The 26,280-nt window shown below is 41.4% G+C and overlaps 1 protein-coding gene across 13 annotated transcripts in view; it reads right to left on the bottom strand.

Annotated features, from left to right (window-relative positions):
* LOC126875225 (cyclic nucleotide-gated cation channel alpha-3-like) overlaps nucleotides 1-26,280 on the bottom strand; it is a 217,648-nt gene that overhangs the window by 80,756 nt on the left and 110,612 nt on the right. For 11 of the 13 annotated variants that reach the window (XM_050638030.1, XM_050638022.1, XM_050638024.1 and 8 more), the window contains 6 exons: nucleotides 20,286-20,563; nucleotides 17,136-17,374; nucleotides 14,383-14,597; nucleotides 13,047-13,302; nucleotides 11,991-12,245; nucleotides 10,981-11,111 (listed from right to left, as the gene is read on the bottom strand). In XM_050638030.1, coding sequence (XP_050493987.1) covers nucleotides 10,981-11,111; nucleotides 11,991-12,245; nucleotides 13,047-13,302; nucleotides 14,383-14,597; nucleotides 17,136-17,374; nucleotides 20,286-20,563 — 1,374 coding nt within the window. Of the gene's footprint in view, nucleotides 1-10,980; nucleotides 11,112-11,990; nucleotides 12,246-13,046; nucleotides 13,303-14,382; nucleotides 14,598-17,135; nucleotides 17,375-20,285; nucleotides 20,564-25,295; nucleotides 25,631-26,280 lie in introns of those variants that run through there. The other 2 variants (XM_050638031.1, XM_050638021.1) reach the window with 2 other exon arrangements.

The following is a 26,280-nucleotide window of genomic DNA, read 5'->3' as shown; positions in this document are numbered from 1 at the left end:
TATCGATGCAATATTTACGTAGTCGTTTGACTTTTTTCTTAGACACACACGATCAGTTGCAGCGATTTGTAGATTGGAAAAGGCGAGATCAGAGTGTTGCAAGAAATAAACGGAAAAGTAGCTACGACGATAAATCACACGGACGTAGAGGATTATCGTTGTTCTGTTGCGTTATTCCTTACGAATGATTAATCGCAAGTTGCAGTATGTCGTAGCTTGGATGCTAATTTTGATACGTTTATCCAGGAAAATACATAAATTTAAAGGCTCAAATTATGCACGAGTTACGCGTTGTTCGTTATAACGAAGCGGATCAGGCTCGGTCGCTCTCTTTTCACCTAAAAGCCCTCTCTCTCTCTTTCCTCTCGTTTCTGTATTTTAATAACTGACAGCAATTTACGTAGACGCAACGCGGCTGCTATCGCGTGAAAATTAATGGGTTAATATAGTAATGTGCAACAATTAACAGAAAATTAATAGTAGCCGATTTACGGCTAGTAACCTGTATTACGGCTCGTTAAGAGACGCTTAATTGCATATTTCAACAACTTAACTGACAACGAGACTCCGCAAAGTTGCTTTGCCTTCGCCGCCTAAGCAACTTTACGCAAAGTGTCTCTTATAATTTGTATGCAACTTCAAAGAGATGATATCAAACACCATAACGTTATGCGGTAGACTTATTGCATTAAACAACCAAACTATTAATTGACATTGATTTCTAGTGCAATACGATGCAACGTTAAAGTACAGTGACCTGCTGTAATATACGCGTAAAAGGATATGAGGCAAGAAATTAACAATTGCCATAGAGAGGCCAGCGAATGTTTCGTCGAATCAGGTTTGAGGCATTGTACAGAGAAAATTGAAGAATAATTTCAATCGAGCTAAGCCACGTTTGTTGCAGCGTAGGATAGAGACAACTTAGAGATGATTTTCAGTCGAGTCAAGCCAGATTTGAGCCGTAAGACAGAGGAAACTTAAGAAAGGTTTTAACTTAGATTAAACCAGGTTTCGGGCATAGGACGGAGAAAATTGAAGAGCGATTTAAAGTTGAGAACGTACATGTTTCACGTGTCAGTGCTGAACGTACCGGCGTATGGAGTATGAGGGATGGGTTTAAGAAGAGAGATGGCAAGTGGAAAAGATACAGATAACATACATAAGGTGGGTATTAGGTCTGGACAGCTGTACACGGGAGTTACACGGGGCTAGGAGAGACGAAACGAGACAAGATAAGAACTAGGACAGGGAAAAGAGCAACAAAGTTGAAGGAGGAAGCAAAGGAAGAGGAGGCAAGAGAAAACAAATACCAATAGATCACGTTTGTTGAACTAAGAATGACGACGTGCTTGTGTTTGAACATTCTCATCCTTTTTGCACGGATCTGTCCGATTATTGCAATCGCGGAGTTCTGAACTTCTTTATTGGCTCACGTGCACACAATGCAGCATGTAATTTACATGCAATTAGTTAACAGCATTTGTTGGCTTTTGTCTAAAACCATTTAGATCAATGGGACGATTGACTTTTCGTTTGCAATTCGCACGTCTCCCACGGATACACACACTTTCGTTTTTCATAAGTTTGGACCAGGTTGCGCGGCGATTTCCAAAATTTTCAAATCGCGTTAATGCGACAGAAACTCGTGTATCGTACGCATCGATCATCTGCGTACTCCAACATTTACAGGAACCGGTGCTTTTACATTTTCCAGAAATGGGGTTTCCTCCCACGATTCACTGCAATTTCTTCTAATTAATATCAGCAACTTTCGATACGGCGCGGTACCTTCGTTCGCTCACGTTCGGAACCAGTAAGAACGACCTCGAACCAGATCGTCGTACTCGAAGAAGGCTTGCCGCAATAATTAGTGCGGTTCCCGGGGAAATTATGCCGCATAGCGGAATGGCCGTGCCGGCGCTAATATCGTAATACGGTGGCGCATAATTAATGAAATTAATATTGGCTCAACCAAGGTTAGCCAGCTGGCGTATTGTGGTTCACCGCGGCGAAACGTGAGCTCGAGGGTCAACGAACTATCAAAGTTACTCTTACGGACAGGTTTACCGCGCGTATGGTTTGCGTTGTTTGGCTAATTTCGTAAAATCAACCTTCGTTCGATGACGCCTCGTCCGGCGTCCAGTTGCATTCCATTAGATCGGGGGATGCGTGCGCGCTTTCGTTGATTTGCCATTTGAATCAGACAGAGAAGGATGTTGAGAAGCTGGCATTTTTTCACGGAGAAATTCCTACGGAACGTTGTTCATCAACCATCTCTACGAAAGGAAAAAGTGTCGTTCCGACGTCTAGCGAAGATGCGCTAAGAAGGTTGAGAAAGATGAGCGCCAAGATGAGAAAGTAGCAGCTCGTGCGTTACGTTTAACCTTCTTTAGGTTGAGGTATGTTGCACAGGCACCGAGTGTAAATGAAATTACGGCAGCGTGTCTGACACTGACGAGAAGATGGCAATAACTGCGAAATATCTGCAATCTACTTCCAAGTATCATTAATTTCTCTTGAAGAAAAGACGCCACGCTAATGACCGAATCTCGACGAGTATGATTTTCTATTTCCGAGCAAATGCACTGTACGTTCTTCTCTCTAACCGTTACTCCTTCTTCTATTAGGAAATTCCGTACGAGATGCAATAGGTTGTCAGTTACTCCGATTACTCTGGTACGCCCAACTATATCGTACGCTTTCTCCATGTCTAAGCATATCGCTTTGAGGTTTTCGTTGTTGATAAATGCATCGCGTACACTGGTTTCCAGGTTGATCGAATTATCTACGGTGGCGTGGTGGTAGGTACGAGATCCTCTTCGCACTTGGTACGCCGTTATACTCGAGACAGTAGCGCGGTCTGCGTTGATAATTTTTCTTTGCTGACGCTGCTCATTGATTCCTATTGATGAGGTAATTTTGCTTCGTCTTCTAATCTGCTCCAACGCGCCAACGATGCTGCGATTCGACTTCTTCTCAAAGATATAGAAAAAAAGAGCCAGTTGACGACGACGGAGAGACGAACTCGTCTTATCGGTTCGATCTCGTGTCCTTAGCTTCGAATTACCTTCAGGTTCTATCGCACGGAGCTTCCTGCTCGATCGTACGGCGAGCAAAACGTCTCAACTAGTTTACAAGTAAATTACTTGCAGGCACAGAGAGGATGCCACCCGTGTTCAGCACTTCGAGACATAATGGCGGTAACCTGGGCATACTTGCAATTAAAGCAAGGACATCCCTACGGCTGTGCAGGCAGGTTAATTCTTGGTCTTGTCGTTCTGCTCCTACACAGGTGTTTGTTCTACAATTACACGACTCCGTGTTCCCTTTGCTGCAACCAAGTTCACTCGGCTTTTTACGCGTGCTTCTTGCTAATTGGATCCTTATTAAGCTGTATCGAGTGAAAAGTTTAACGTTACGACTAACGACAACCGTTTGCTAACGATAAAAGAGCACAGATGATACTCGTTGACCAATCTTTCGATATTCACCGTCAATTTTTCGATATCGTTTAGAGAACAGCTATTGAAACGATTTAATTTCGTACTTGAAGTCAGAGGCAAATCGGCCACTATTTGGACTCTGTTCGTTTTAAAACATCCATAGTTGCTCGTAGATTATCATTTTGGAGAGAAAAACTTGCAGATTTAAGAGAACTCGTTTAGCAAATATAGCAAATATTAAAGTGTACGCTGGTAGCTTCATATTACGATAGCCGATACCGGATATAATCCTAGAATTCAATTCCGAAGTTGCGTATTTTCTACGATTTTGTATCCGCATGGAAATCTTCATCGTCTTGACCATTGTATTCCGCTGCGTGTTGCAATTGATTTCTTCGACAGAATATAACGACGTGTACGATTAAAAAGAAGGAAAACGCACGCGTTAAACGTTTATTCGTAACAATACGAATTTCCCCAGCAAAATTCTCCAATTTCGTAAGCTGACATTTCATAATTTCGTCGCTGACATTCGCCGTCAACTAATGCGGTATTGATTTTTCGCATTACAGCAGGATAGCTGAATGGATAGCTTTACCTTGTGGTATATACGTTCAATCCGCAAAGAGTTTGCTCTGCATACGGTCGCACAGCCACGAGGTTTAACAGCGCTGCACGCTGAGAAACGACGACTCCACGTTTCCTTTTATACCGGCGCCTTTATTCCGCGAGCGTATTCGACTGCGTCCCGACTGGCAACTGCACTGCTAGCTCCATGCTTCCACTTCCGCGTTATATCTCGTAAACCAACTTCTAATTGTGTCGCATGGATGTAGGTAAAATTTCGATCGGCTATTTTCATTAGCTTGTTAGCTCGCAACGACCGTAAATTCCAGCGAACTTTGATAAACCGCGTCGAGAAACGAGAGCACGAAAACTGGCCGCGCGCGCTTCTCGATAATATTCGGACATTCGTAGCGATTTATTTTATTGTCGTCTCAGATTTTGCTGCGTCGAAGACCAGTCTGAAACAGCCCTCTTACGATTCCCGCTAAGTAAAATGATTCTTCATCGACATACTATTCGTTCGACTAGGTTTTCGGACGTGTGAATGGAATGGAACGAGGTCCAAAGATGATTTTCGATTCATTTCTCAACGTCGTTTCTCCTCCTCTTTTTCTTTCTTTTTTTTTTTTTTTTAAATCTGCCGCGATTCTGGGAGAATTGCGCGAGGATGATAGCAATTAAGGAGATAAAGGGACTTTTATTGAAAGCGGAATCGCGAGCATCGAGAGTTACCGGTGGATTTAGGTGTGCCGGGGCAAAATGAAATTTTATATCCAATCAGCGTCGCCCCGACAAGATGTAGCCCCATTCCCCCGAGTGGAAATTGTAGAACGGAAATCCCGCCATTACGAGATCGCCACGGACCGTTTCGCGTCTCTCTTTGGATTCCGCGAGATTACATTTACAATATTAACCTGCTCGTGGCTGGTCGCGCTGTAAATAAAGCTGGCCAAGCCAGCGCTTCAATCTCAAACAACTTTCGACGCTAACGTGCTGGGAATACGACTGCGAGCGTCGGTGTCTTATGAATAATGCGCGCTAAAAATCACGGCCTTTCTCAGACCGTTTAATAAATCGTACATCTTCCATTGCACTGCGATCGTCTTCGTGGTCGATTAAATGCAACGTCGTACGATTTAAAATACATTTGCTGTGTCGTATTTGCAAGTATCTCTGTATTTGCCTATAAGCGTATCCTTTGTTAGATCGTAAGTTATCGTTCTAAGCGAATGAAATAATTTTCCGATGTTGTTTCGACATCGTGTGTTGGATAAATGAAATTTCAGATGAAATACTTTGCGCAAGATATCTAGCACGAACGAGTTATGGCAATAATTACCTACGTCTTCTCATTAGTTAGAATTTACTGCAGGTTCCATTCCTCTAAATCGAATGTTTAATATTCTCATGTAAATCAAGTGATGAATTCCAGCGTATATCGTACAGAGGTTGGCCTGTCGCAAGTCAGACAAGCAATCGTTTCGTACGCTGTTACGAGTACTTTTAGAAGCCTTTTTTAGATTCTTTGTCCAGAGACACGGAACGTACGATGTACATACGTTTCTGTAACAATCTTCTACGTCGAAACAATGTTTCTCGAGGCAAATTTACTTTTTTAAACAGAGTGTTGTATAAATTTCTACAGATTTGGGTAGATCTGGTAATGATAAACGCTTCCTGCCTATTTAACAAAATATCTCTGTGAAATGCACGAGAAACAGCACAGAAATTAATCAAACTACGCCTTACGTTCTCAAAATGTCTTTACCTTTGTTCGATTCTTTATTCAATTATTCTTCAGTTTCCTTTTCTCATTTAGTTTTAACGTTACCTCAGCATCAAAGATCGTTAGTAATTAGATTCTCTTGTTGCATGCAAATGCAAGCGAAAGAACATCTGTATCCATGCTGAAATGAAAGAGCAAAATCCTCAAACTCGATTTCCTCCAAAGCCAGACTAAGCACGATAAACTAAAAATTGTGCTTTCTCTGTTCACTCCTTCTCCGGACGATCATGCTCTTCGCAGTTGTATCGCTAATTACGGGGCGTTTTGTATGCAGTGCATATTCCTTACAAAGGCAACACGGTCGTGCAATTATAATCGTCTAACCAGCAATCCTTCTTTGGTCAAATACGTCCGTTTTATACGACACTTGGGAAAAAGTGCGAAGAGACAGTTGATGGCACTGACATTGCGAGTTCAAACGTCACTGTGCGCGGCGTCAGACAGGGGAACGAATATTCAAGATACTTCAATCGAATCGGAGAGGACGGGCAACGCGAACAAAAGATTCGACGAACAGATTTTCGCCAACACGAGGTTCCTGATACCAAGTTCCTGGAAAACTGCACGTTATGTGCATTTTTTCCTCCACGCGAACAAGTCTCCGGATACCCAAGTTCCAGGAAAACTGCGTGTTGTGTGCATTTTTCCATCCTTTTTCCAAATGCTCGTTCGAGTGCCTCATTGTGCGCATCTTGCGCTGCGAATTTACCCCGTTGGCTTCGTCCTCTTTTTAACGACGCGCACAGGAGTCTCGAGGGCTGTTGGTTAATTAAAATTTTGAAATTCTAACTCGCGTCGAAAATGGCGCGCTGAAGCCCGTCCCAGGGTTTAGCTACCGCCGTCAAACACTCTCTTTGATCTTCTGTTCGGCCTTGCGCGCGTTCCACCCAAGTCCTGTTTAAATGCCGCTGCAAAGCGGATCGAACGCAATGTCGCAGGAATGTGGAGAATCCTCTTAAGGTGAGATTTCCTATAAGCGTCAGACGCGTTTATGTGGACAGACAAAGAGGCGAATCTACGTATCTACGGCGTACAATAATTTTTTTACTATCATCGCAGCAACGCTGCTACGATCCGGTATCCCGGACGAAGAATGCAATTAAAGTCTTACGTGTAAACAGATTAAACGTGACGAGCGCACGTTAAGTTCGTTTATGGCAACGTCTTTGGTATGCCCATGCTGTCAAGCGTCTTGAAAATGTCCGACCATCTGTTCACGGAACAACGCGTTAATATGAAATTATTTGCGTGTGCATAAACCAAGCGATCGACAAATTAATGTTAAGAATGTGGATGAAATGTTACGAAGGCAATCGCCTACAAATAGGCGAAGAGATTTGAAAAAGGAAGACGCTCAAGATGACGGTGGGTTGGTCAATCTCCGATCCCTCGAGCCAATGAAAACATTTGACGTATCCGTAAACTTGTGCCATGAGATTTTTTCAGCGTGTCGAGTTGCATCCAGCGTGAGGTCATCAGCGACGTTGTTGCATCCAGTGTGAGGTCATCAGCGACGCTGTTGCATCTGGATGGATCGTATTTCACAGTATATCTCAGCTTCTTTCGTTAAAAGATTATATACGCGTGTTATAACGACGTATGCATCGACGCTTAGGTCTCGTGATGCATCTTCGAATGAACGTAGTTCGATATCGGCCAAGGACACTCGTATCGGTGCAGGAATTGGATGTGCTGTTAGTCGGTGATGAAGATTCGATCGACATGCAGGTTTCAACGTGAAGAGGGTGTCATTGATGCCAAATATAATGCACTGAATAACGTGTCGTCAGAATTTCTCAAGAAACTTGTAAGGAAGTCGATCTACGCTGCGAATGCCTTCAAAAAAGAAGATTACTTTCCGCGATCGTGAGTGGCACGTCGATTAACTAGATGGAAATGTAATAATATTTTCTTGTTGCTCAACGACTACGAGAATAGGTCGAGTCCGGGCAATGCTCGACAGCGAAGCAATCTACGTCGCCTCGTTCTTTATCGATCCTACGCAACGCGACGAGAAGCATTAATGCAATCGTGCTAATTAACTGTCCATGATTAAAATGAAAAGTCTCGCATCGATCGAGGAACGGTGTTTCCGGTCAAGACATTCTGACAATCAAGGGAAATAAATCTTTTTGAAAAGAACATACGTCGCTTCATAGCACCCATCTATCCCCAAAAAGCATTACTTTATAAGAACGAGCTCTTTCGAAGAACAATTTCTTTTCCGGGAATATGTGTTCTCCCTAAGAAGTCGTTTTCTAATACGAAAAGGGCTGTCCTTTTTTTCATTTAAATAATCGAAGTCAGAACTCGAGTTTAATTGTATCAAATGGATCGTACGACACTCGGAAAACAAAATAGTATATCATATTTGTCACCTTTCCTTTGCTATCGCAGATAGAGTTTGGGGGATTCCTAGCCGTGCTTTTTTCATTCAAATAATCGGAGTCGAAACTCGAATTCGATCGTGTGACATTCATTTAGACCGTGTGAGCGATATCTAACTACTTTCCTTTGCTATCGCAGATCGAGTTTGGGGGATTCCTAGCCGTGCTTTTTTCATTCAAATAATCGGAGTCAAAATTCGAATTCGATCGTATTAAATAAATCGTGTGATTCCTATCCACACTGGTTATCAATCATATTTGGCACCTTTTCTTTGCTATCGCAGATAGAGTTTGGGGGATTCCTAGCCGTGCTTTTTTCATTCAAATAATCGGAGTCGAAACTCGAATTCGATCGTGTGACATTCATTTAGACTGTGTGAGCGATATCTAACTACTTTCCTTTGCTATCGCAGATCGAGTTTGGGGGATTCCTAGCCGTGCTTTTTTCATTCAAATAATCGGAGTCGAAACTCGAATTCGATCGTGTGACATTTATTCAGACCGTGTGAGTCACATTTAACTACTTTCCTTTGCTATCGCAGATCGAGTTTGGGGGATTCCTAGCCGTGCTTTTTTCATTCAAATAATCGGAGTCGAAACTCGAATTCGATCGTGTGACATTCATTCAGACCGTGTGAGTAACATTTAACTACTTTCCTTTGCTATCGCAGATCGAGTTTGGCAGATTCCTAGCCGTGCTTTTTTCATTCAAATAATCGGAGTCAAAATTCGAATTCGATCGTATTAAATAAATCGTGTGATTCCTATCCACACTGGTTATCAATCATATTTGTCACCTTTCCTTTGCTATCGCAGATAGAGTTTGGGGGATTCCTAGCCGTGCTTTTTTCATTCAAATAATCGGAGTCGAAACTCGAATTCGATCGTGTGACATTCATTCAGACCGTGTGAGTAAGATTTAACTACTTTCCTTTGCTATCGCAGATCGAGTTTGGCAGATTCCTAGCCGTGCTTTTTTCATTCAAATAATCGGAGTCGAAAGTCGAATTCGATCACATTAAATCGATCGCGCGACGTTCGAACAACAAAACAGTTGATATATTCCAATATAAATGATAGATATATTTCATATTTGGCTATATTTCTTTGCGACCGTAGGTCGAGCTTGAGAGATTCCTCAGTGTACACGCGATTTAAAAAGTTTCCATTGGACATTGATCGACCGAGCTTTCCACTGTTCGTTTTTCGACTCGCTGGGTCAAAATTATCGCGCGGTTATATACATAAATGATCCTCTCGGAGAGGCGTGGGGGAAGCGAGACAGAAGCTGCAATTACGGCAAATGTTGTTTTCGTGTTCCTATCCCCGACTAAAACGTTGCTTAATGCGTTTTTACAACGGGCGAGAAAAAGTCGAGCAATCTGTATCTCGGAATGATCATGGGCGCGGATCTGCCGGCGATTTCGCTGCGTAAAACCACGTCCATTTTTGTTTGTCGTCGACGTTCTATCGGCTGCATTAAGAGTACGCGTTCATTCTTGCGCCTCCTTTCATTCCCGCCGCGAATATAGTTAATGCTCGCGATTCATCAACGGCTGGTCGAGTAAAAAACACTCGCTTTCGTGGATAATCTGTTACAAGCGTCTCCCGGCATTTTCGTCCTCTTACGGCTGCCTCATCCGGATAAAAGAGAATCTCTTCCGTGTTAATACGCCGCAAATTATTTTTCCGGTTAATGTTCCCCGAGCAATTACGTCTCTAATTATTTTCTCTCAGAATCTGCAGTTCTTTCAACTTTAATACCGATTTTACAGGTACTAAGCAAAGTTTACTATTCTATGAAATTCCTTAAAAATCGCAACGAACCGGATGATGCCGCGTGAAGTATGCAAAACGCGAATTTCCGTCTCCAGCCGGTCAAGTGTTTAGCATTGTATAACCGAGAGAACTGAAAGTTAGTGGACAGGTATGAAGACATGAAAATTTCCAGCTGCCCCACAAGGTAGCCAAACACAGGGGCAGTATCGTGGCCCTTGGTCCACGGAAAGGACAATGTGTAAAGGCATTATAGAGTTGCCCGGTGAGCAGAGATGCTCGCGAAACTGCTATTTTGCATCGTCAAACTGCACCGTTTACTTCGATTTAACCGAGTCTCGCACAGCACGCGAAATAACACGTTTCTCGGTCCGAACGAAAGACGAAAGTGTAGTTTGCAAATTTCATCCCGCCTCTGTTAACCGTGCAGAGCAATCAGGTTCGTGAAAGCCAGCTTCTCTCTCTCTCTCTCTCCCTCTCTCTGGAGAGTAAGCGTGGCGGAAACTGCGAGTAGCAGTCGAGTTTTATAATTAAGAATGCGGTTTGCCGTCGCATTTGTACGAGCTTCCTGGCCCTTTCTGGCCATCGCAGATGTTGCGGTGGCCATCTTCGTCGCTGCGCAGCGCTGAATTTTAATTTACAAGCGGGATGACCGCGTCGTTAGGTAACTCCCATTCGCGTTCCTCGCACTCTCGCGAAACAACTTAACGTCTTATTTCGTTTCTCGTTAAGCGAAATATCTGAACACGTGTCGTAGCAAGTTTTCACGCGCGTATCGCGCTGGATACGTTCAACCGCCGCGTGTGTACGAACAGAAAGGTCCTCCTTTGTCCCGTGTTTAAGGCAAATCACAAGGCGCACGCTCTTTGTACGATCAATCAGTGGCGTGCAACGAACGTTTCTCAAAACGGAACAATCGCGCCTGGCATAATTCAGATCGTAGTCCGTGGCGCGCGATTTTTTCGCTATGAAAGAGAAGCAAGCGCGAGCGAAATAATTGGATTTGCTTTTCACTCACCCTGGAACTCCTTCCTGGCCGCGCTGACGGAAGTGACGATGTTGGCCACGTGTCCCAGCACCGTGGCGAACAGCAGCAGACCGAACAGCAGCTGAGCTATCACGAACAGATACTCGCCCTTGCTTCTCGGCCTGCAAAGCGAAATGGAAAAGCGTGATTCGACGACGTCATGCGTATTTCTTTTCGTCTTCCAATTCTTCAAGGCCAACTACCAAAGCATTTTATGCGCATCGCTTAAATCGCTAAGTTTTATCATTCGTTCGTCTTCCTACTGATTTTAGAGACATTTTTAGACTGATTTTAGATTTTAGAGCTAGTTGAACATCGACGATCGAAGGAGATCGGCATAAACGTAGAAACGATCCGGCTTTCGCGAGGAACAAACGAGCAGAGAAGCTTTCGAAACGGTGTACTAAACGGACAGGAATATTTCATATTACGTCTCTTCTTTTTATGTCTTTCGCTTTTTGTTTTTTCGTTGGCTGCACGTACACGCGACATCGGCACCTCGAAGGTGCTTCGCACGTTTACCGCGGTTATATTCCATTCCAACGCAAATCTCTGAGATACAGAACATTTCCGTCTTTAAGCTTTACTTATCTTTCTCAATTCTCCTATCGCAGTATGAGATATTTTGTTCCTTGAAACGTGTTTCCAAATAATCTGCTGTGAGAATTGTTCGCTCGCAAAGAGGACCAAGAGTGGTCATTTTATAACGTTGGAGATTCCAGCAAAACTCGTGATCCTTCCGTGGAAGGCAGCGTGGACGACAATACAGTGAAATAGGGAGAAATCGAATTACCTGCAACGTTAGACGCTCTAGAACGTCCTGCGAGAATTTCTCGCTCTCAAGGAGGACCAAAAATGGCCATTTTTAAACATCTCTCTACTTTAAACATCTCTTCTACTTTATAACATTCGGGATTCGAGCAAAGCTCTTGATTCTTTCGCGGTAAGCAGCGTGGACGGAAATACAGTGCGACGAAACAGGCAGAGGAAAATCGAATTACCTGGGCAGGTCACCGATGGTGGTGAGGGCCAGCGTGCACCAGTAGTAGCTCTGCAAATATTTCTTCACCACGTCCGCCGTCTCCGAGTCGCTGAATACCCAGTTCTTACTGCCGAAGCCGTTGTTCTTATCGATAATGTGATAGAGGCACCCGTTCCAGTGAAAGATCACCAGTAAATAATGTATCAAGGATGTGGAGCGGAATAAATTCGGATAGTTGGTGTGTCGCTCGGTTCTGTCCATGAACGCCCAGAACCTGTGTGTGACAATGCAACAAAGAAGATCGCGTGAGATTGCAACATGCTCGTCACGGTGTTTTCCTTCGTCAATCGAATGGAAACCTCGAGTAAGGGTCTAGATCAGCTTTGGCATATTTTCAGAGACATCAGATTCTACGTTCGCTCTGTACCGTGGGTTTCAGACGTAATTCGAGCATAATTTATTCCAGGCAATGATCGGGTAGCTATTGTTTCGTCCGATATTCAGAGTATAATTTTGTTACGTTCTTGTCATTCATGAAGCGACAATGTTTACGCAGAATTTCGAGTTTAATACGGACAGACTTGTAAAAGTGGCGAGAGAGAGTCAGCTCGAGCGAAGGATCCAAAAATAATGTGCCCTCGCAAGTGCCGTAAGAAAGTTTGAGCATTCGATTGTTCTGCGCTATCCCAGGAAACTTTCTAAAGGAAAAAGACGAGGAGAGGAAAGTAGGTGATAAACGGAACGTGGTCAATACACGAGCATAGTTCGGCAACCTCTATTCGGTATATGGTTAAGCAAAACTTGCATCGTTTCTCACCCAATGATACTTCTCTAACGTCGAAACGCGTCTCAAGCTTCATCGAAATATACAGAGATTATTCCATTGATACGCGCGACTTCTCGTTTCAATTTCGTGTCAAATATCTTACCCGATCGTTGCGATTCTCTAAATCGCAACGATGTTAAAATGTTAAAATTAAAGATTAAATATAAATCGATTTACCGCGTTGATTAAACGTAAGATATTCTGTCGGCTTGTTCGTGGAACGTGCAACAAATCAAGATTCGCACTCACCGGTATATTTTCACGAGCCTAAAACCTCGAAGTATACTGTTGAATCCTATAGATAAGTATAAAAAGTCGAGGGGCAACAGGCACAGGATGTCCATGTAAAACGTAGTGCTGTTTGTATAGTGATTTCGCAGCTTCGTCGCGTCCGTTTGCAAGACACCGTCCTCTAAGTACCCGGTTCGAATGTGAAACACTATGTCCAGCACGTATAAAAAATCGGAAAAGTAGTCCAAGCAGAACCACACCCAGCGCGTTTCGCCTAAATAACATAAAATCACATTTCCATTTTAGATACGTAAGCATTTTTAAACCATACAATTCTTACACGCTATTAGATATCAATAATACTTTTTTCCTATCAGATAATTACAGATACAAATGTGATAGTCCAATCGATTTAATGAATTATACTTCGCATTAATATCGAGATATTAAAGTATATTCTCATATAAGCAATCCCAAGTTAATCTCTTTAAACAATTCGAGACTAGCATACATAATCCTATAAGTCTATAAGTGAGAGCTTTTTAAGCTTTTAATTCTACGAATCCACCGTTTTTTTGTACGAAGCTTTGCACTAAGTGAAGCATTTACTTGGAGGCGAGCAATGGGATGTTACGTTTTCTTTCTTTCTTTCTTTCTTCAGCACCGGCGAATCGCTAAGAATCATTTCTTAAGGAGATAAGCGAGAAAATCAAAGTAATTTTAATTCTGGAAACTCAAATTGTCACGATAATAAAATATCTGATCTACGATGATTTTCAATAATTTTCACGAAGCTTTACACATACATATATCTGATAGGATTATCTTCGGTAAGTCGAGTTATTTTCTTATTCTTCTATTCTCCATTTCACGATAAAGGAGCAAATCTTTCTTCGTTAAAATCGCACTTTTACGTGTACCATGGAATTGTATTGTCGATTTAAACAAATATTAAAATAAAATAAAAATAAATAAAATTGAATTCCATACTTGTTTCATATTTCCATTCCGACAGCGCATCTCCGTCCGCACTGAACGCACGCGTATGCAAATTACTTTTTATTATATTTACGGACGAACAGTATAATAAGCTGACCAATTTCTTAAATCACGAAAATTGTCAAGAGAAACATCTACGTTTAACTAAATTCACCTTCTTCGTAGCTGCCCGTCTAAGGGATCAATTAGAATTGCTGCTGTAAAAGGGTGAAATAAGGCGCGATAAAAATATAATTAATACTTTGTCAATCGCTGTAAACTTAACATAGGCGAAAACGCCTCGACGAGATGTGCCCGTTCTTCCGAGACAAAACGTTCGCATGGAATCTGTCGAGTCGCGGAGCAAAGGACTAACCGTTTATCTCTTGGAAGGCGACCCTGTAGATGATGACCCAGAAGTTGTAGAGAAAGGCAAGGGAGACCACCATCGACCAGTAATAACAGAGACGTCCCGCGGGATCGAAGATGAAGGACCAATTAGGGGCACCCGTACGAAAACCCTTTGTTCCTGCTTGTCCAGGGTAGCCTCTATTACCGCGTTGTTGCTGCTGTTGCTGCGCCGTATACCTACTATGGAAAATTAACAGCACAATGACTCGTGAAAACATAACGCGACAAACGAGCAGCTTGGTACGAAAATCGAGCAAATTCGCTTTTCCGAAGAAATTGCACGCGATGAAGTTTTACAATATTTTAATACGAGGACACTCGAAACCAGAGATACTCGGGTTTCGAAAGTTCGTAATCGCGCAACGATGCTTTCCTCTTTTTTAATTTCGCAATCGGATTTCGTACTTTAACTTTCAGAATGATCTCCGTGTCCGAGTGCGCGGGACATTTTACAGGATTAAAGTTGAAATATCTTTCGTACTAGGTCGTTTTTCGAACCAAGTAGTTTAATATTTTTTTTTTTTCTAGAGGATTGAAAAATGCATCGAATCGCGTGAATAAATGTACAGTTTCGTTTTGCGAGACGAACGCTATCTTGGAATCTCCAACACGCGTCCAACCTGGATACGAGTATTTTACGATTATATGCTTTTCTTCTTCTTCCATTTTTTAACGTTCTCTAATAGCGTTCTCAAGGGATACAAATATAATAAATAGAAGATATATTACGTGTTTTAAATTGGGCAGAAAGATCCGAAGATCTTAATATCATAGAAAATCGTCTGGGGAAGTCTTAATAGGCTATTGTACGAAGCAACATAATGGAAGCAATGTAATACCGTTTCCGAACTGAAAGAAGCGATTTTACAACGCCGACGAAACTTGGATCAAAATTATATAACGAAGCTTTACAGAAGTTTGCCGAAAGATCTTATCGTTTCATTGGAGATAAATTTTAAATATATATATATGTATATTCTTTAATAGAAAATTACTCTGAAGTTGCCATCATTTTATTGTGTCATGCAATCCCTTTCTACTAGTATAGTTACACTAAAGCGAGGAAATAGCTTTTCTAGAAATTCGCACAATTCCATTATTTTATCCTGCGATGCGGCAATATTATTTTTGAAAATCTGTGTCTGTTTACATGAATTTTATACCTCTATATCGAAAAATAGATAAATAAAAGAAACCTGCAATTCGCTAGAATAAACTACGTATTGCCAACGTGGAGGAAAGAGAACGGGACTGTATCGTTTGTTCTGATAGGAAATCACCAGGTGGAAAACATCGAACAATTTATTATCGTGAAACGCGTATAAACCAGCCTGCGATGCATATTGGAAATTGCTTCAAAATTGATCACGCTGTAGAAAAATTATAAGAAATAAGCTTTCGATTCTTTTGCAAAAATATGTTGCTCCACGTCCCTGTTCCTCGATGAATTTCTATTCGCATAAATCAAATATCGTTACAACACGTTACTCGATTGCAAAGCCGATTCCTAGGTCCACGTTTTCGCGACAAAGTGGCGCCGAGTTGCTGGTAGCTAACGTAATGGACAGCAGTGCACGCGCGCTTTACAAGAAATGGTTGTTAGAGTCAAATACTTTTCAAATAATCCATGCTACCAGGATTAACATTCGTTCCAGCTCACAGCCGGATTGCAACGTTTGTTCCATGCCACAACGCGTGCACTCGACGTTTTCACGTAGCACGAGCGTTTGTTGCTAGATATTTACCACTTCAGGTTACCATCGAACGCTAGATTTCCTGCCGTCAAACACACCATGCCTGAGTAACGACCGACAAAAATTACGCCCCCGGCTCACCACCGTACATTCGCCATTTCACGCCGCTGCGGATGCATTCGTGCACTGCAGGCATTGGTCTGTGTCACGTGCTGCAGACAACAGGCCTGGCATAGAATACACGAGCGCAAAACGAACTTGCCTTGGATACGACAACCAGACACCTAACTTTCCGTTTATCCGGCTGTGTCAAAGTGACTCGAGTCGCGTAACTGTGCCTCGGAGCGCGTACATAGCTCAGACGAACGAGTGGTCCGTAAAAGTCACGCGGAAGCGTATCGACGGGAGCGAGAGAGCGCGAAGAACGCAGCGCACAGATGAGACAAACGCTTGAATATTTTAATGATTTTCTAATAATTCTCCGCGTTTACTTCACATTTTCTTCGTGCAAGTTACGTTGTAGATTTATATCAATCGTTGTACCACAAGTTCGAACCTTGGTGACAAAGAAAGCGTTTATAGTTCTCGCAGCAGCCGATTGACTATAGCTTTGATCCAAGTTGACTTGCTTCAAGCACAGCCCTTATTACCCGAGTATCCAAGCCCTCGGAGTAACTCGTTGTTATCCTCCCGCTGAAGAACAGGATATGAGCCTGAAGATCCAGGTATCCGAGTACTAGAATATCCGGATTCGACTTTTCTTTCGTGATTACTCAAATATACGTACGAGAAGCTTTTCTTCTACGCTCGAATTAATAGATTCGGGGGACCAACTTTGCTTAAATTTATGATATAATATAATGTAATATAATATAACCAACAGCTCATTTTCTAATTGCTTATTCGGGTACTCGGGTATCCATCGAGCTGGCGTATCCGAGTGCTGAAAAATTCGGGTGCCCGTAGATCCTAGCGATGGTAGGGGACGGTGTCTCGAGCGAATACGACGCGATCGGATACTCACGTCTCGGTGCCGTTACAGCTGCTATTGCTGAGATGATTGACGGATGCTGGCGTGTGCAGGTGCGACTGGTCGCGCGAGGAAGTGAGCGCGACGGTGTATGGCAGCTTGAATCTGCCCCTCAGCTGGTCCCTCCTCTTCGGTTTGCGGCTTAGGTCGAACTCACTGGCGCCGCGATTCACGTAAGCCCCCTGAAGCGAGTCGCGGGACGAACTGAAATATCGCTGCGGTACCGAGTACACCTGTAACATATTCGTAGGATTTTTCTTCTTATTATTATTACTCACGAGCATACAAACCCTTTGGTACGCAATTCCACAGTGAGTGTTTGGTTTTAAAATAAACGGAGGGAAAATTTACAGTGGTAGAATAAAATGTTACATTTAAAAAGAAAGGAACAAGAAATGGAGGGTATAATAACGAAAAGCATGGTGCAGTCGAATGGAAAATTCGATATCACGTCTTATAAAGTTCTTGCTGCCTATGCTCGTCCCGGGATTACTTTGTGTTGCGAACTTCTGCAAATTCGAATACGAATGTCGAGTTCCGAGGAAAGCCTCGCGGAACAAATTCTGGACGTTAACGGGGTGGTAGAAGACACCAGTTGAATTGTAATAAAATAAACGTCAGTCGATTGGACAATGATAAATGCGTTTTAGTTGTTCAGCTCATCTTCGTTAGGGAAAGAGTTTAAACTTAAAATGAACGTGGATATTGCGATACAGTTCTGCGATTCGCTGCAAGGGCGGAACCTGTAACTAAATAAAGGGCGAAACTATAAGCTGAGTGAAGTATAATCTGAATTTTTCTCTATCGTTTACCTTCTTTTTATCATTTACTCGCTATATCAATTGTCCAAACGAAAGAATAATATTAGCCGTAAACACTATGCTATTAAGGATCCTCCAAAAAAGATACAGAAATTATTTTGCAATTAAGAGATGACAGACACGCCTCGGTCGATCATCCATTTATCTCTATGAAAAGTCACGAATCGATCATTTGAACCACTCTGACAATCTTCGTACTTCGAGGAGTGTTTATTTGAAGTATACTTCTTGAGCGTATCGATGATCATTCGCCAAAAAAGTCAAATGACAGAGTACACGGTAAAAGTGTCTTCGATTCCCAAAATACGAATAGTGGAGTTAAACGCCACTTTGTCCGCTCCATGGAAGAAGCAACAGCGGTGGCTATTAGGTGGAGCGACCCTAAGAACAGCAGATGGGAATCAAATGGATTTCTTGAGAGAAGGTCTAGAGCGGCCCTTCCAAGAAGTTGATACAGACAATTTATTTGATTAAAAACGAGCTTCCGTTGTGTGTCCTTCCGACCGGAAGGATTTATCCCTTTGTCATGCCAGTCTGCTTAAAATCTTCAGGAAGAGTTTTTCTTCTTTCTTCCTTTCTTTGTTCCCTTATCTTTTTACTGTTCTTCGTTTGGGAAATTGTTTTTTCTCCCAGTGATTACCCGGACTCCGGTTTAGGCACTGCTTTTTCTGTAGCTTTCGCACGAACAATGGAGGTCGTCTTCGTTGACACAATGGCACTGCGAAGGAAATTAAGAGACAATACGCTGGCTGAAAAGAATGGAAAAGCACTGGCATGATACGGTCGGACGAAGGAAGCATCGAACGAAGTGGTGCGACTAAAGGTTGATTCCAGGTTCGATGGATTTCTGACGAGTGTAATGAAAGTAGAATGTTCGAATAAGGGATGCAAATCAAGATTCGCAACCGGAGAGTGCTCTGTTTCCAGTTTCGTTAACATTCGTCTTCAATGACACGTAAATTTAACTTGCTTCCATTCATATTTTTCCATCTTTCGTGTATTCCACGCTTTTCACGAATAAAATTGTTCGAGACGAGAAGACATCCGAAGAGGTAGAAACACGAAGGAGAAGTAAATTGATAAAGTTACTTTCTCTTCATAACGATAAGGCGAAATTAAATTGAACAAACTGTTTCTGAAACTACGTTTCTATGATACGATGATCAAAGACGCGTTTATTTATTGCTAAGCCTATTACTAGCGAAAATGAAGAAATATCACGCGCTAAATAAACTCCATGCTCCGCTGACATTAGAGAACAGTTGTTTCCACGTCAAGTTGCAAATATACATGTGGTTTGAACGCAGCTGTGGTTGCACGTGTTTTCACGAGGCGGTACGATCTAGTCGCATGTGCATAAATGGCTCCCATAACGTCGAATAAATCGCGAATACCGCGTGTTGGCAACGCTAACGGGGATGAAGCGTTTATTCGAGCAAATGCTCTTGTAATATTTCTTTCTTCGACGTGGCAATTCCTCGTTTCGGTGGAAATTTAGCAGGACTTTTGATTGATAATGTAATTTCGCTAGATCGCTAACAAAACGCGAGAAGAACGTTCCAAGGAGCAAAAATTCCCTGCAGAAGCTTCGCATCACGTATCTCTAGCCGCTCAATTATACCGCTCCAATTTATTAAACTCGCTCGATCGTACTGAAAAGCCACGCGATTATTGGATCGGTTCTAACTCGCGGAACACGTACCAGGATTAATCCCATCGTCGGACTTAATAACGCAATTAGCGTCGAGCCTACTATCGATGCAATCAGCGAAACACTCGCGGAATAGACGAACCGACAAGGTAACATCGTCAACCTGCAAATTCAGAAAACTTTGAAACTCACGGCAATATGTGTATAGGGAGGATACGCAGACGCGTATCGCGCAATTTTTTTTCTGCTACCCAAATTCACTCTAAGGGGGTGCAATTACCCCTCGACATTCGATTGGTTTCCAATTTTGCGTTACGATTCGCTATGACGGCGTTAAGTTTTCTACCGAACGACAGTTCTGATCGAAAGAAGTTACTTTCGTCTGATCTCCGAACCAAATATCGGTGATTTGAAAATCTCGTAAAAAAGGGATCACCAAAAAGAAGAAAATAAAAACTATATATTACTAGTACCCAAACGTGCTTTCTGAGAGAGTGCAACTTTCTCCTCGAGTTTCTTATACGACGACAAATAACGCAGATATTTAGACGATCCCGTTTAGTCGTACGCCCACCCTGTATATCCTCTGTATAAGTTAGGCCAAAGTTTCGCGATCCTCCGAACTGGCGGATTTGGGCATCTTGCCCCGTGACTGTCGAACGTCGTACTGACCTGCTGTTGCTGATGATAATAATGATGAGTGGGCGTGTGGCGGCTCATGCATTTGCTGCTGACCAGTTCCAGGAGGCTCTGCCTGGAAGGTATAGCACCCCTGGAAACGTTGTCCGCGCTCTTCGTGTCCTCTTCCTTCTCTCTTCTGATCCCAGTCTTGCCATCCAGCATCCTCCCTTGTTTGTCCTCGCGGAGTTTCTCACCGCCGCAGCTCAAAGCGGAAGCGGAACCACCGCTGTACCGATCTCTTCCTCCGCCGCCACTCCCTGTGATTATGCCTGTAACAAAAGGAAATCGCTTGATTCTCGTCTCCCTCGTTCCCCTTCCTAGCCGCCGTCTTTCTTCTCTCTACCACTTTCCTTCCGTCTTATCGCTTCTCTCTCGCTTTTCTTTCGAACAGCGTCGCTAACGAGCAAAAACGCGTTGAGGGCTGTCGATTAGAATCGACTGAGCGCGGCTATCGATCGCATATCGCGTACAAAGTGTCGCCAAACATCGTATAACTGTGCCGAGATCGATGTCGGGCATTGGATTTCCCGGTTTCACGGACAGGGTAATAATTAGCAGGTTTATAACTTCGCTGATGGAGGCCAGCGATCGTCGGTTTTCTATTTTATTTTTCGAAGAACAGGAATATTCGATTCGTCGAGTGGAAATATTCCTTTTACCTCGTTTTCTTTTTTCTCTTTTTTTTTTTTTATTGAATTGTTTATTTCGAGCTAGCTTCGGGCGTTAATTGGCGATCGAAAAAGTATTTTTCAAATATCCAGGTCAACAATTTTCTGTCTTTTCGTATTTAGGTCAAGCAATGAGAATTACCAATTCCGGTGAATCAGCAAAGTTGACAGAATCGGTAACAATTATCAGGAAACACGTTACACCGTCTTAGAAATAAAATGATACGCAAATGCGATTCGCTTTCTACTCGAAGTGTAAAGGTAATTGCACGATTTCAGAGACGTTCGGTTGAAACTACGTAGGGAACATGTATTTTGCCTGAGCAAGTTATCTACGCGTGTCAGGGTATCAAGGTGCAATCGACGAGAAGATAAACGTAAAAGGGTACGATGATATTCGTTCGAAGGAATCGGTGTGGAACAAGCAAATAAGCAAGAACTGTAACTGAACTAGATAAGAACTTACGACGTATCCTCGTGTCGCTATCTGAAATAAAATCCAAAATGTCGAGCGTGTTCGATACGAAAGAGAAAATGCAACAACGCGGACCAGCGTTTCTGGTAGTTGCAAGCTACGAAAACTCTAGAGACGCGTTATAAAGCCTTGGCGCAGTAGACGAGCAATTCGCGAGCACGACGATCGTTTCCCCTTGGGCCTGGTACTTCGGTTGACCTACAGCGCTACCTTGCTAACCTTCTACATAGTTATCAAAGTGGACAGGTTGTTCGGGATCCTACGGAAACCATCTAAGTCGCCTGCAGACGTGACATCGCCTGTATCTCGAGATTGCTTATAAACTGGTACAGCGACGAGATTCCAATCATATTCTGACTAAATAGATTCGATACAGACTTGCACCGTACGAGCAACAGGCGATCTTGTTCGAGTCGGTAGCCCAATCTCCGAGAACAAATTTCGCTTTACGTAAGTATTTCAGAAAAAATGAAATCATCGTTCATGAACTACTTGTTCCGTAAATGTGTTAAATTGCACTGCAGTTTCTTCGATTCAAATGTGAATTATCTGTCGTCGAAGGATCGTTTCAAATTAAATTTCTCGGATTTGTTGGCGATTAGTGTTTTATTTGTTTATTTATTTCGCGTACCTTTTTATGTACGTAAGCGAAGTCGCGAATGGAAAAAGTTCAAGAAACGGTGTTGGATATATGTTTACACTAGACTTGGACAAACCTTATTTGAAATAAAGATAAACAATAAAACTTTTGGAGAATCAGTCGTATTAACTAATCCTATTTTGTGCGGAGATCAAATAATTTTCCACTTTGATCAACTTTATCGAATAAAGTAACAAATAATTTGGAGCTTAATAATTTGAATACTCTGTATTACGTACCACTTGAGCCACGAGCAATACAGCTGAATTATTTTAGCATCTTATAATATTTACTTCAATTAATTAAATTCAAGTAATATACAATGCAATATACGAGATACGTTGCAAAGATAATTGGTATTTGCAACGTAACTTACGATATACACGATACAAAATAATATTAACAAAGTTAGAAATTATTCTGGATATTATTTCTGGACACATTTAATTAAATGAAAAATGCAAAGTTAAATAAAAAGATATTTAATTTACTACGGTATTAATATCTATCTGTTTGACCAATCGAAAAAAAGACGTATGTAGCTTTAGCGTTGGTCAATTTTTTTGAAAGTCTTTGTCCACGTTTAATCGCTATCCACCAAAAATTTTATCAGAATTTTTGTTCTGAATGGCGTTTCAGTTTTCGTATTGACCATCGACTCGTTTTTACAGGAACCAACTTTTACACGACTAAAACAATTGACAATGTTTCTCTTTGGCATGCCGGTAGAGGAAGGATCAAGCTTCACAGTAGAGACACGTAACTGTCTACTTACTTTCTCGCAACTTTGATGGAAATAGGATTATTCTCGAAACTTTATCGTCACACCTCGTATATGAAACTTTATACAAGTTTCCGGTACCGACATACCTCAGCTATTAGCCGTAAGTTTTGTTCGTTTGTGACGCGAGTTAGCAAGAATTTACAAGTCAATATCGTAAACAAATTGTTACAAAATATTGCTCTTTAGCAGAGATGTATTATCTATTCAATATTTATATATCCGAAGCAAATATTATTCTAGATAATATTAAATAAAATTCAAAGGAATACACAAAACACATACGAAGTAATCAGACTAAATTTGATATTAAATTCGCAGCTTCTTTTATTTCGTGAATAGCCGCAAGGAACTTTTACGATTTTTAATGGGCTTTGTTAACAGACGTTAAACATTCAGAATTAGATATAGCTATACTAAAATCGATCGTAGCAGGGGGAATTGTAAGAAATGTTTGCAACGAAAATTCTAGTGTGATACACAGAATGTTTCGATGAAACGAAAAAATATTGGAACCAAGTCCCACGCAATCTATAGCCTCCTCTCTATCCCGAGCTATGTATCAGATGGCAGCGTAGACGGCAAAAAAGGAAAGCAAAGACTGTGTTCAAATTGAAATTTTACAGCAAGCATTTGAAGCTTCGATTTCGTTGGCACGTTTTATGGCCTGTATCGTCTAATGAAAAGAAAAAGAAAGAAAGAAAAAAAAAAAAGGAGGGAAGAAATCGTGATTTTATGTGCGACATGTGTGCATAAATGAGAGCTGAGATACACGATTGAAGCATAAAATTTTGTAGCGACAGAAACTTTCTATAAAGAATTGTTACATCACAAAAAAAAAAAAAACTGAAAATTAAATTCTGAAATATCCGAGTATTTCTTTTTCTTCCAGTTTGAAATTACGATCTCAACACGCTCAAAACAATACTATTACATATTTGTATTTAAAATGTATTTAAAATATACATAAAATACACAAAGACGTTTAAGAACCAATTTATCATCCATTTGGCAAAGTTTATGAAAATATGGAATTTTTTGGGTTGGCAAGCAAGGAAATGCGGATTTCGTCGATACAAATCAATGACAAAATCCGCATTCCTTAGTTGCGAAACCATTAAACATACTAAATTTTATAAGCCTGCAATCGAATCGTGTATTCAATTGTAAGAGGATTGAAATTTATTGAAAAATATTGACCTATATATCGATATCCATAGAATTTAGTTAATCACTACAGTAAATTCTATCTATAAATTTATATTATAATATATCTGTGTTGCCAGATATGTAATCATACTATATCATATTATATTACATTATTATATCGCTTGGCAATGTGCGTGTAAAATAATAACAGATGTACAGAGTGAATTAAAAAATACATATTATACATAATTTTCTTTGTGTTGAATGACAACGCGGACACTCGCATGCGCAGTTATAAACGAGGCTTACACAGAGGTTGTTTATTTCGACTCGCAGTGTTTAATATGTAGAAAGAGACGAAGAGATCGATGGCTGATGGATGTAAAGAGATCTTCAAACGGCAAACGTGTCGGCAATGTTTGTGTTTTTGCCCTTGTCACAGATACACAAAACGAGCAGGATTCGATGTCCACCTAGTGTTGACAGTTTTTTGCGAATGTCTCGAAAAAACTAGGTCGACCGAAGGTGTTATACGTATGTGAAAAAGTTATTTAGGATCATCTCCTCGATAACATATTCGAAAATTATCGAATCGTCGAGAACAAACTTTTGTTATTTATTTAAACACATGCTGTGTACGAAGTAACTAAATATCGCGTTATTATCAGTATTCAAATCGATTTAGCCAATAAAATCTTACATAAGGGAAAAATACTGTAGTCTAACCGATATTATTCGTACTTTGGACGGAAAAAATCCTAAATTTAATATTCTATTCGGTACGTACTTATAGTAAATATAGCCTTCGACCAAAAATAATTATGTTACCGAGGTAAAAGGTCCACGTATAGCATTTATTTGGGGGGCGCAAAATTATCGACTTTTTTTATCTGGAATCTTGTAGTTTCGGACGTGTAAAATCCGAAAATGCAAGTTTTACGGTATTGAATTCGCTGGTTCTAAAATTATGCGTATATAAAGTCGACCATTTTCAGCCAATATGGCGTCAAAGTGACCTACTAAATACGTTAGAAGTGTTGAATTTTATATACGCAGAACTTTCCAACCAGTGAACTCACTATCATAAAACTTGATTTTTACGTCGAAACACGTTGAAAATTACAAGATTGCAAAAAAAGAAATAGCCTAATTCTGCGTCCACTAGGAAGGGTGAACCAAAGAATAATATGTTAAAAGCTATGCCCAGCCGCAAGGCGGGAAGAAGAACGCGGAGGAACGAGACGAGCCTCTACTAGAATTTTCTCTTATAAAGAATAATGTATCCCACCTTGTCTTTCTCCTTTATTGTCCTATCGGCTCTCCAAAGATTCTCACCGGCCTCTGTTGTCCGACAAGGAATACGTACGTTATGCCCGCGCATAACGTTCTTGCTTCCGACGCCATGTTGGTCTTCTAGACTCTTCCTTGGCGAACGCCCAGATCCGTTTGTATGGCAGCGATTTAAACTTGGATTTTCGCTTACGAACATCTTGGACGACGAATGAAGACAGTATATTAAACTATATTCCGTATAAGCAGGAACGCGAAGAAACGATAAAGTTGCTCGTGTCGTGTCGTAAACACGTGCGTCTGCCAATCGATCGAAATACGAACTGGCCTTCTTCACCCCGTACAAGTCGCGCGTAGAGCAATACCCCCACCCCGCGCCTCATCGTTCCGTTGACCATGCTATCGATTATCGATATCGCGGCGAGATCGATGCTATTGCGCACCTCGATCGCGCAGGCGGGTTCCCGCCGTTTTCGAATTCCTACGATTGTTCTCGACGATTATTGTAGATTATTGTAGATTATTTAATTGCGTTAACGTTAAACAATTCTACTTGAATAATTTTTTCGTGCTTTATCCATTGACACGATAGCAAAATTTGTATGAAAGCTACGAAACCTCCTATACATATGTTAAAAATATTCTTACACTTTCACAGTTTAGCGAAAGAGCTGTAAAAAAAGTTTTTAATCTTCATCGAATAATATGCCATATATAATTGTTATAGTAATTACATTAATATAGTTTTTAGTCTTCTCTAAATAATATTCTACGTATAATTATTATAGTAAAATGTCCAGTAAAAGGTACATGCCTATATCTTCAACGAAACGTTACAAAGCATTTGCCTGCTTTCAACGCGAAAACAATGAATGTCTTGAGCACCAATATTGTTTTGCATTCATAAAGCTTTGTGAATAGTAAATCGTTACTTCACAGGGAATACATTTACCGTGTGATACGAAATCGGCGAGATACACAGT

Source organism: Bombus huntii, chromosome 17 (assembly GCF_024542735.1).
Source record: "Bombus huntii isolate Logan2020A chromosome 17, iyBomHunt1.1, whole genome shotgun sequence".
In the NCBI taxonomy this organism is placed as follows: domain Eukaryota; kingdom Metazoa; phylum Arthropoda; class Insecta; order Hymenoptera; family Apidae; genus Bombus; species Bombus huntii.
Note: the sequence above shows the minus strand (reverse complement) of the source record. Positions and strands in the feature narration are given on the sequence as shown.